The 12,213-nt window shown below is 40.4% G+C and overlaps 1 protein-coding gene across 1 annotated transcript; it reads right to left on the bottom strand.

The window, feature by feature from the left end:
• Positions 1-310: 310 nt before the first annotated feature.
• LOC121755779 (ubiquitin carboxyl-terminal hydrolase 9-like) lies at positions 311-9,002 on the bottom strand. The gene is made up of 14 exons (XM_042151165.1): positions 8,766-9,002; positions 8,479-8,660; positions 7,702-7,941; positions 6,694-6,838; positions 6,225-6,284; positions 6,043-6,138; positions 5,478-5,834; positions 5,253-5,393; positions 4,112-4,282; positions 2,863-3,120; positions 2,614-2,762; positions 1,534-2,067; positions 1,179-1,455; positions 311-945 (listed from the first exon to the last, which is right to left on the bottom strand). The coding sequence occupies exons 2-14, from the start codon at positions 8,637-8,639 to the stop codon at positions 817-819; spliced, it is 2,718 nt and encodes a 905-aa protein (XP_042007099.1). The 5' UTR covers positions 8,640-8,660; positions 8,766-9,002; the 3' UTR covers positions 311-816.
• Between the last annotated feature and the right edge of the window lie 3,211 nt (positions 9,003-12,213).

The raw sequence follows: 12,213 nt of genomic DNA, 5'->3' as shown, positions 1-12,213 counted from the left end.
ATAAAACAAGCTAAAATGACTACTTTAACCTCATTATGTCTTAGACATTATGTCTCCAAAACATTTTCCATTTGCAAAATGGATAAGAACTCAAGTGTATTAAATTGACAATAGTAATTCTTTATAAAAGGTGTAAATAATTAAAATCTTTGCCTGGAACAAGACGAGTAGTTTCGTGGGGCTAATAAATCTAGATATAATAAAGCTGCATTTTCAATATTTTTGATTCAATTATCTTCCAATACTGGGTTCCATGTGCACAGCCAAAACACAATCCTGTATATAGGCATCGCACAACCAACTTTAACGAGAGAGAGAGAAAGAGATATGAATATAATTTTATCAATCAACTTTTAACTGTTTTTTCATATTTGGTTAGCGTTCTATTCTAAAGAAGAAAAAGAGAGATGCTGCACATCTTTTCCAGCAGACATCTCACGCCAGAAAGCAAGCCAAAACTTCACTTTTAATTTGGTAACACAGAAATAAGCGCTAAAGCCCCAATGCTTCCAATGAATGACTACAGACTAGGTCAAGTCATCAACTAGCTTACCTTCAAAATTTGAATCCCTTCAAATAATATCATAGTATATCTTCCTGCCTTTGCTTTTCGGCATAACATGTCACCTAGATTGCATTGACGCTCTATTTCCACACATTTTCTGTTAGCAGGGCTAAAAACGTGATGGCCCACCGTCAACTCCAATGCGCCTTTGCTTTATCAAATCAACGGGTAGCATGATAGCCTTTTAGAGCAAAAAGAGCATCAGCCACACATGAAGAAGGAATATGATGCTCTGATGGCTCCCCCGATGTTCAGTTTAAATTATGTTTAACTTGTTCGTAGAACAATACATAAGCTGCTGATGTTTTGATCTCGGACTCACTCACAGGTGACACATGAGAATCATCAAAATGATACCACCTATTTCCGCCATCAATTAACTGCAAGAAGGTATAACAAATCTGAGTTTAGTCACAAAGTAAGAGGAGGTTAATAATGGGATGTAAATACAGTAATGACAATGTTCAAGATGCAGCTATCCCCAGAAAAACCAAACGGTTCCAATTCTTGGATTTGCATGGAAGAACATATGCTATATTCAAACTAGAATGACAAATGGTGATTACAATCATGTAAATTTCCGGAGTGTATTGAATCCGGATTAAGTAGTTACCTTGCAGTAAGCAGTATAATGTCCACCACCAAGGCCCCCATAGTGGTTACTAATGGCATACAGATTATACGTATGACTCCCAGCAGAAGCATTTTTACTCTTCACGTATTTGCTTACGTCAAGATTGTGGATGGGAAAATCAACAGTTGTGTCAAGTTTGTTTTTCAGCCATTTACTATACGAGAATCGTTTCAAGTGAATCACAAGTATATCTGGCAATCTCCACAAATCTAATTTTTTGCCAGCTTGTCTGTGTTCCTTGCACTGAGGGCAATACCTACATCCAAGTTTAGGCATGTAAGAAAAACAAACAAGCCCAAAAATGATATACGGTAACTTCACGGTTATTACATACCACATATCATCAGGGCCTAGAGGCTCCTCTTTCAGAAAAGCATCCAAACAACTAAATAGAGACACAGCTTCTTGCTTGCTTTTGTTTGCAAAGATTCGAGATTTGTGAACCTCAGGAAGAACCTGTAGATGGCTACCATCATAAATCTCATGTTCTTTTTCAGTCCATTCAACTAGGAATTTTGTCAAACGACCAGGTCTTATGGGGGTATCCTTCATTATAGGCCTCCATTTGTAACCATTATCTTCAGTGATGCAAAGCTGAAATGTGAAGTCCTTGCTGGGTATTTCGTCTCCCTCTATTTCCACTGTTGATTTGATTGCTGGTAGTAATTGACTGCTGCAGGTGTTCATTTTCTCTTCTGGGGTACTGGAAGAGGAGTCATTCTCTCTGCTGTAGTCCATACTTCTTGAAGTATCTAATCCTTTCCTTCTCAAAGGAGAGAGCATCTTTTCAACAGAAAGATAAATATCAGCTCCAGATTGTGGATCTTCTAAGTCCGTCACTAATGGCGTCAAGAACAGCTTACCCTCACTGGAGAAAATAACCATTATGAGATAATTGAAGGTGAGACAAATAAATTATATAGATCAAGTGGCCATCAGATACATTCACAAAGAAATAATTTTCACTCATTAGGATTTTCATTGGATAGGGGTGAGTGCTTTTCACAATGACACTGCAGTTTATTCTCATTACTTTCATAATACTATTGAGTTTATAGCTAAAACCACCACCACAGTGTTCGAATGTGACGCTCTTGACTCCCAACTGTGTAACAGTTGACAACAGCTAGACCTAGAATTACTGCACCACTTTAATAGCAAGTTTAACACAAAAATAGTAATTTGAACTTGAGATGAATGGTTTTACATGCTTATCATCAAATAAGTCTGCTCTAGTTATATTCGAAGACACCTAGATAGTAAAACAGAAGAAGCAAAGGATGCAATCCTGTAAGTGTGGCACAGCAAGAAAGAAATATTTCCCAACACAAACTGAAGTCCTTGTTAATTTCACCACACAAGCCTGTGAGATGCTTACATAAGTGGCTTGTCCTGGTACATAAAGGGAACTCACTTGGCCTGATGTCGGTGATATATCTCTACTCTTGTTAAATCAGCATCCCTCTTTGGAAGTCTGTAGGCAACTATATGTTCATCATCTTTAATTGTAGCCAATAGTTCTGATGGACTTTGCACATATCGATATATCCGATTTTCATAGACCTACAGGGCAAAAAGTCGAATCCTGCCTTCAAATAAGCTGGTTTGACAAGACTAATGAAAAAATCCTAACACTAGAGATGAGAAGTGGACATATTATTACCTCAGCGAGGAGCAAGTATTCATCACTTTGTAAGCTGCAAGCAATACCTAATGCCTGGATAAGATCTTTGCAGTTTCCTTGTTTCTGAACATTAACAGTGAATGGCATAGGAAGGCTACTTCCATTACCATATAACACTGTTACTGTCATAGATCTTGTAGCTATTGACGGAAGAGGTAATGATAGGTACATGAAGGGATCAAATGTTATAGATATCTTGTCACACACTGGACAAACCAGCGTCGATTTGTATTGGCCCTATCAAATGTTAATCATTAGGTAGTTAAACAAAGAAAATCATGTCAGAGAAATGAATTCCATCTAGTAGAAAAATTTACAACTGTAAACATCTACCAAAAATCTATTCCTGAAACAGATTGCATCATATAAATTCATTTCTGGATATTACATACTGATAACTAATGATACTTGGTGATATGCGGTAATGAATATTAAAAGAGCAAATTATAAAAATAGGGGTTCGGTGAACAGGAAAATATTGTGTTTCACTTACAATTTCAACAATTTTCACATTCCAAGTAGTTTAAGCTAGTTTTTTAAAAGGCGATAATGGTTCCCCATTTACCCCTGTGTCCGTGGTGATAACGGTTCCCCACTTACAATGAAGGTAACATATTGAAAACAGAAATCAAAGTCCATATCACACTATGACACTGTTTTTTCTGTTATACCCTTTCTATCGTTTTCCTCTTTCTGTTTCCTTACAGACACCATTCTATACCAGCAACAAGATAGTTTCCAATCACTTTATGTTTATAAGACCTATAAGATATAATTACAGGTAATCTGTCAATGACATTCAATGAATATGTCATGACAATTTTTGAACTCCTTCCATTTTTCCCAGTACCCTGTTCAGTTTTGAAAAAACCAACCTTTTCCATTCAATATGCTTATTGGTTGAATTTCCTACATAATTTTTTTTAAAATTCAACAGAATTTAACCATCTTCCTAATAAAAATATCTTTGTAACACATGGCAATTTTTTCATGTATGCATGCAATCACAAATGCCTTAAGATCAGTGCATTTTCAGGTAATTATTCTCAAAACATGATTATATTCCATACATGTTCAGTGAGGTTCTCAGTCCATATAATAAATGTTATACGGTAAATGCAGCTCTTGTAGATCAAAACCATCCAGTGAATGAAAAAGAAGAGTATCTGGATATATCAAAGTATCAAACTAGTATTGATTGAAACACATAGAAGACCAAGTTATTCACCTGACAAATATCTACAATTACTGAATCATTCCGGGCCTTGTGATATTTCCAAAACTCATCAGCAACTACCTCATCTGGCTGACCATCATAATCCTTGGCCTCAATATAGGGTTTCTTCTTAACACGATTTAGGTCTTCATGCAGCCCATCCAGAAAAAAAGCAAGGAGCTCCTAATGAAAACAATTTCAAATCATCTTTTTACACTGATGTCAACAAAAAATGGAAGTTGATTATATCCATGCAGTTACAATTCCATGCCAAAACTCATCGATAAAACAGGACACCATATAAAGGGACTGGTCTTAATATCCATAGTTTGTGAGGCATACAAGAATATTAATATGTCATAACATACTTTAAGGGACTGCTCTTACCTCAAACTCAAATTCTAGTATAATACTCCCTCCATCCGCGAATAGGAGTCCCACTTCTTTCCGGCACGGGTTTTAAGAAATGTTAAGAAAAGTGGGTGGAAGAACGTTAGTGAATATGGGCCGGACTTATATATATATATTAGTTTTAAATGATATGTGAGTGGAATTAGTCGGTGGAATGTGGGGCCACTTTACCATTTATGGTAATTATGAACCGGGACTCCTATTCGCGGACGGAGGGAGTATAATTGATTGATAGAATTCAATGTTCCTGACACACTATGATAGAGATCATTCTGTGCAGTCCTTAGTTATTAATTGTTATTTATCAGCATATTTGTTTTATGAAGGAGGTCTAGTAGTTTGAGGTATGTATTATCTTTTAGAGTTAGTATTGTATTAGGAGTTTTATTCAAAGTAGGAGTATGACAGTTTTTATTATAAACAACTCCTCAATAGAAGAACAAAGTGTCTTAGAAATTAGTGGACGGTAGTTACCATAGGGCCTCGTTAGAGGTTTATCTCTTGTATTTTTATTATCTATTCTATATATTTTTCTTTCCAGCTCATCTTTTGCTCGTGTGTTTCTGTGTGTATTCTTCATCCTCTCCTCTCGCAATCTTCTCTATCAAACTAACCCAAGATATGAATGTGTACAGATGTCTTATTATATTTAACCGAATGACAACATCAAAACATAAATTTTCAAGGTACCTTATAAAAAAGAGACAATGTATCTTAATCTCAAATTTAGATGAAAAATAACCTGCGAATCATGCTGATTATAACCACTGAACTGGGGAGCAAAACGGGCAAGTTTTCCCTTAAATACACGAGGTGCGACTGGAGTTCGACCAGAAGACCAGAGTTTCCTCAGCAATTCACCAAATGCGAGCGCAAGCTCTCCCTGGAATATGAAAATGATCAGAACACTTTCTGAATAAAAATTGAGTACAAAAATCTTACACAGAAAATGGAACAGAACAATTACATGCATTCCCAAAGGATTTTGTTTGTTGAGCTCATTACTGTAATCTTGAAAGAAGTAATCAACAAGGTACGGTGTATGAACTAAACACTGAAGCGCACTATTCATGAAGCAAGTATTCCCCAAATTTTGCAATCCTGCTAGACCTTTATCTCCTCCAGATCCAGGCTTTAAACCATCATGTCCACCCTCCATATCCCCATATGTTGAAGTAGTTTGCTCGTGTCTGCTGGTCCCATTAGTTATAGATGGCCCACCAGCAATGGAAGACGTTGATCCTGGGGACTCTACTGGAATCATTGCTAAGCTATTTCCGGATGAGACCCTGGTAGATCCATCAACTGGTACCTCAAGAAGAATCTGTAGGAAGAGATAGAGGGCCTTCAGAAATCAGCAAACTCACAATCATGTTAATGCAAGAGTATAATAAAAATAACTGCTAGAGACAAATATAGTCAACCAGCAATGCCAATGCTTAGTAGATGTCAGCACTCAATAATTTCAAATTTCCGTCCCAAGGAACAAAAAAAAACAGATATCTAAATATATGAAAACAGTGTGAGCTTACTTCTTGATCCATCTGTATATTAGACTCCTCCAGAGTTTGGCTAGAAGAATTTAATAAAGTTTTCTGCTTCCTATTGAAGTAGTCCCATATACAAACCTGTATAAATTTCAGAAAGAGAACAAATCATGATATTAACAACTATATGTCCAGATATAATGAAACACTTGATTATATAAACTAACCTTTTCTGGATCTAAAGCTTTGAGTTGGCAGACCTTTTCATAAAGGCTACATAGAGAAGCCTAAAAACAGAAAACAGAAAACAGAAAACAGAAAACAGAATCACCAAAAACCAGGATATCCCTTATTTATTAGAACTTACAAGATTTCAGCTTCAATACTAAAAAAACATATGGGTGTATCTATGCTAAGCATGGTACCCAAGTACCACATAGCTTTGACTAATACATGACAGTTCCGATATAGTGTAAATGGAAAAGATAGGATAATCAATCAAGCTAATACAAGATCTGAATGACATAAACAATTTCGCATTAAACACGAAAGAAGCAAGTTTGAAGTGCTACCATCTTCTTGTGCTGAGGATATCTCAACGTTATGTGATGGTGTCGGAAGAAATACTATGACTTTAGAGACTACGATACAAAATAACATCAAAGAAAGTATCACCGCTAATACAAAGGAACTTACCTTTTTACTTAACCTTATAACTGCCTCACTCTGGTCTCTAGAGTCAATCAACCTGAGATGTACAGGGAAGACCTCCACACTGAATTGCTTATGGTGTTCCCCAACAGAGATCATTTTTCGCCGCAATACCGGCCCTCCTTTATACCTGGGGAGAAATACATTAAAGCTTCAGGAAAATTGTGAAATACCCAGTGTTGTTAGGGTCGCGGGGCGCACCGGGTCGATGAGGTGAAAATTTGGGTCGCGGGTCGACGAGTGGACGGGGTCGAGAGACCCACATATCTAGGCTAATTTTTTTGCCTTTTAATATTAAATAAAATAAATATATTGCTCTAATGTTTATAATATATCAAATAATATAAATGTAGACGCAATTCATGTGAATACAGATAAAGTGGAAAATAGAAATGATCAAAATATCAAATCAGTTCATAAGTCATAACACAATAAATAATTGAAACCATTGTCTGAAAATATCAAAACAAAGGAATATATGAAGGGTGGCAGCAAAAGATCTTTGAATTGTTTATTTGTTTCGGAGTGAAGAGGCCGAATTCTAAAGTGTAGAAAGTAGGTTTGAAAAGTTTGATGTGGTGGATGCATATATATAGAGAATCATGATTGAGATAGTCAGAAAACATGTGAGAGATTTGAGAAAATCAGAGATAGCATGTGTTTAGGGCGACCCAGGCGACCCACTCGACCCAGGCGACCCAACGGCGACCATGTATCTCGATCAACCCACCCATGTTGGGGCGGTGATGGTCTCGACCCAGGCGACCCGGGCGACCCGAGCGACCCGAACGACATTTTGACAACACTTCAAATACCATTTAAAGCATCACCAGATTCACCACGTAAACATATTTATAATTCCTATGTGAACAGCATGCAGTAGCCTGCGAAATGCTTGTGTGAATTCCTTCTCCTCGGAGTTGAGGAAAAAGAAGAAATTCGCTAGACATTAACGGAAACAGCCTCAAGAATGAGGCGGGTTAGTAGAAGTACCATTTCAGAAGCCTCTCCCAAACTTCTTCGGGAACTAATTCATAATCATGCCCTTCTTGCAGAGTTCTATGAAGTAGCAGATCTTCATCTTTATCTTTTACTACTTCATTTACAATTAGGTCACGGTTATCAATTGGTCCAGGCCTATCTTTTGCCACAGATGGATGTCCAACAGAATTGCTATCAAATGGATAACCATTCTCTATTTTCCCAATGTACCTTTGCCATGCCTTAAACCACCTGCTCAAAAAAGGGGTACAGAGTAACACACACATGTAATCGTCAACACTAAAACAACAAGTGTCCTTCTATTGGGCAATTGACAAGCTATGCTAAAAGCTTATGTCCGAAAAAACAGGCACTACATACTTTTTGGCAGAACATCAGAAGTCAAAGTCACTTCCTAACCATATAAGAAAGTGACATACGTATTGATGTCCAAAATATGTCAGTCTATGACATTCACAGAAGGCATGAAAAGAAATATACAGAAGTTGGAGATGAATTAGCTGAGATTAAAAATCGACATTTTAAAAAGGAGAGAATACTTATGAGTTTCAGATCAAACATTCATCTTCCATTTACGATATAAAGATGGATGCGATGAATTACCCGAGATTCAAAATCAATGACATCACAGTTACATTCCTTGAAAGGCTCAAAGTTAAGCATAAGTGCATAACTGAGACGGAATCTCCGTATCAGCGGAACATTATTGATTCTGGTTTGGATTAAAACTCAATCAAAGAAACAGGAGCGATCAGGGCAACCAATTACCTGCTGGAGATGACGTAATAAGAATTTCCCTCGCGCAAATTAGCCTCGGCTTTGGCGGTCAATTCCTCTACGATCCTACTCTCTTCCGCCGGCGTGCATGGAATTTCCATTGTTCCATTCTCCATCGACGAATCGTGAAGAGGAGAATCAGGAATCATCATGACGTGTCCTGCAATTCAACTCTAGAGAACCAAAAAAAGGAGAAGAACAATAAGATAGATTCAGCAACCAAACAGAAGCATCAAAATTGAAATTTCCAGAAAGAATGAAGAGAAGATTGAGCTCACCGGAGATCAGTCAATGTGAGGGATTAAACAACGAGGCGATGTATAGTTACATTTACATATACATAATGTTCGTGAGTATAGAAACGGAAATGGAGAAGGCAACCCTAGATAACAGGGAACAAGGTTTATACATTGAATTTGATGGAAAGAAGAAATTGTGGGAGAAAATCTAGAGCAAGGGAGAGAGGGGAGGAGGATCTCCACCAGTTTTCAACCATTTGCTGTTTGTTGCAGTTGGCTCTGTTTTTGTACGGTTTAAATATACTGCTAACAAATTTTAATTACACTTTAATTCGTAATATCACGCCTGTAAATCTCACTTTAATTAAGTTTGATCCCAATTTAAAAATACTTTAATTTGTAATATCACGCCTGTAAATATAACTTTAATTAAGTTTGATCTGATCCATTGCTCAAGATTTACGTATTTCTCTACTTAGAGCATCCACAATATTTACGTATCTCGTGGACAAGCAATAGCTCAGCCACAAACTCCTCTGCCACGTTAGCAGCACTAAATTCCTCCTGTCACATCAGCTGGACAAGCAACTGGACAAGCAATAGCCCAGTCATAGCCCAGCTACATCATCAGCACTAAAAACAAATAATTAAACAATCACACAAAATACGAAATTAAATTTACGACACATATACGGGAAAATTCAATAATAATATTAAAATTTTAAAAAGTACATTAATTATAAAAAGTCAAATAAAAAAATTACATTACTTAAAAAAACTCATAATCCACGCAAGAGCCCCCCACCTCCGCCTCCGCCTCACTCCTCACCGTCGTCGCCGCTATCCGAGACCCCCAAATCTGCGGCATCTGAGCCCACATCTGAGCCCCCCACCTGTGCCGCACCGGGATTCAAATCCTCTCGCATACTCACGAGCACGGCGTGAAAAAAAACTCTTCTCCTCGGGGTCAGTTGCATTCTTCCATTGATCTATGATCTTGATCATCTGAGCCCGCACTTGTTGACGCGCCAAGAAGACGAGGTCGGCTGTCGAGCTGCCAACAGGGGGGGATGCCGACTGGACCTCCTGGGACCTCTGGCGCTCGCGTTGCGCCCGCCTTTGACCAACCGGGCGAGTGCGGCGAGTAAACGCGGGAGGGGACAGGGTCTCCTGAGCATCTTCGGGGAGGTCGTGGGAACCGCCGCTGCTACCGCCGGCGTAATCACCTGAATAGTTCAGGCGCTGCTTCTTCGGCCAGCCCGCATCGACACCTGCCCGAAACTTCTCGGAATCCATTCGCACCTCATAGCAGTTCCAGTAGGTGAAGTCCTTGTAAAGCCCGGGCACGGGGAACTCTTTCTTCGCCTCCCTCCTGCAGTCCTCGTCAGTTTGGCCGCTAGACTTCATTCGGAGGGCGTTGGTGTATAACCCCGAAAATCGGGAGACCCCAGACCGGATTCGGTCCCACGCCTTCCGGCACTCCTCCCCGCTGCGTATCCTCCCCTCCGGGCAAAATGCCTTGTAGGCTGCTGTTATTTTAGCCCACAAGTTGAGGATCCTCTGATTGTTCGAGGCGAGTGGGTCATCGCAAACACTCACCTACGCCTTGGACAGTGCGACGTTCTCCGCGTCCGTCCACTTCCTCCGTGGCTGGCTGTCGTCACCAGCCGGCTGCGACGACTCGCCGACCACCCTCTTCCCCTTCTTCTTCTTGGCCGCGCCCCGACCCCGCCCTACTCCTCCCGTTTGAACGGGAGTGTCCACATCCCCGAGATCTATCCCCAACTCCTCTAAGGAGAAAGTATCACACCTAGTAAACTGCGTCTCCGCTGGGGTCGATGTGTGCGAAGCAGCAGTAGCAAAATCAAGAATGGGGCGATAGACGTTGTCCCCCCCTCCGGCGTCCCCTGCATCCCGGGTGCCCAACCCGGCATCATCGGCATCCCGAGTTGCATCCCTGATACCCCCTGCCCGCCCAGAACCGCCGGCCTGCCCTGCATCGCCGGACCTCCCGGCATCCCCTGCCATCCCGGCATACCACCCCCGGATGCCATCCCGGGTAGGCATGCACAAACCGACCCGGCCCGGCGGTTAACCGCCGGTTCGGGCCCGCCGGTTCATGAACCGGAACCGAGCCCGGAACCGGCGGGTTGAACCGGCAGAAGGGTTGAAGGGTCGGAAGGGTCGGTTCAGGTTCGGCAATATATTGAATCTGAACCGGCGGTACAAAACCGGCGGTTCGAACCGCCGGTTCAAAGGGTTAAATAGTGTTTCGTAGGTTAGGGGTTCGTAGGGTTCGCGTAGGGGTTTAGTATAGCCGTTGGAACCGGCGGTTCGCGGGGTAAACCGCCGGTTTTTCGGGGTAAACCGCCGGTTCGAGAGCCGGTTTCTGACGGTTCCGACAACTTTTCAGAGGCTAGGCCGTAGGGTCAGTGTGTAGGTCTGCAAAACCGGTCAGAAACCGCCGGTTTTCGGTCAGAAACCGACGGTTTTCTGACGGAAACCGTGGACAACCCGCCGGTTTAGGGTTTAACCGCCATATGTTTTTGTATATGCAAAAACAATTACATAATTGTATTTGTATATACTCTAGTCGATGAAGTATATTTCTCTATACGGCTAAATGAGGGAAACTTTTGACAATTCTACTATATTTGTTGATTGTTAGACGAAACTCAACATTTAAAGTTGAATTGCTAAAGGTGTCCTTAATTTAGTTATGTAGAAAGATCTTCTTCGCCGGTTAAGAGTATATATATAATACACTTATACGTTTAAGAACTTCAACATCGTTTCTTGTCATTTGTAATTAGTTCTTCACTAGTAGTCTCATTTGTATTTAAATTTTGTTTAAGACTTCAAGACCGCCATATGTTTTCAATTTGTAATTGTTGTAACTTGTAACGTGTAATTTGTAAACATGCAATTTCAATAAAATTGCAACTTTATCCGTATTTTTTTCAATTTTATTTACTCACATTTCATACAAAAAACAAACTTGAAAAGTGTAATGTAAGTTGATTAAAATTGAAAAGTTGAAAAATGCAAAAAAAAAAAAACAATTCGTCGAACCGTCGAACCGGCCCGGAACCGGCGGTTCAAGCCGAAAACCGGCGGTTTTGAACCGCCCCGTAACCCGCCGGTTTTTTGAACCGGAACCGGAACCGCCGGGAGCTAGGCGGGCCGGTTCAGGTTCATACATTCCCCGACCCTTGAACCGCCGGTTCATGACCCTAAACCGGCGGTTTTCGACCCTTGTGCATGCCTAATCCCGGGCATCATCTGCTGCCAAGGGTACATGTTATTGTAGTACCCGGGCATATGACCCCATCCACCTCCAACAGGGACCGTGTGAGTTTGAGACCCGATCGTTTGAGACTTGCTCGTCCCTGGAGTAGGCTCGTTGTTGAGATCCATTTCTCGTTGTTGAGATCCATTTCTCGTTGTTGCTCTTGTACATAAATTAAGATAGAGAGAGTACTCGTTA

This window comes from Salvia splendens, chromosome 11 (assembly GCF_004379255.2).
Source record: "Salvia splendens isolate huo1 chromosome 11, SspV2, whole genome shotgun sequence".
Taxonomy (NCBI): Eukaryota; Viridiplantae; Streptophyta; class Magnoliopsida; order Lamiales; family Lamiaceae; genus Salvia; species Salvia splendens.
This window is presented reverse-complemented; position numbering and strand designations above follow the sequence as displayed.

Bases quoted from the DNA above. Each gene is read 5' to 3' on its own strand.
- LOC121755779 (XM_042151165.1), bottom strand. From the start codon at position 8,639: ATGATGATTCCTGATTCTCCTCTTCACGATTCGTCGATGGAGAATGGA. The intron at 5,835-6,042 runs GTAAGCTCACAC...CTCTTCCTACAG, and splicing joins ATATACAGATGGATCAAGAA to ATTCTTCTTGAGGTACCAGT. The intron at 5,394-5,477 runs GTAATTGTTCTG...TTCATATTCCAG, and splicing joins AAAATCCTTTGGGAATGCAT to GGAGAGCTTGCGCTCGCATT.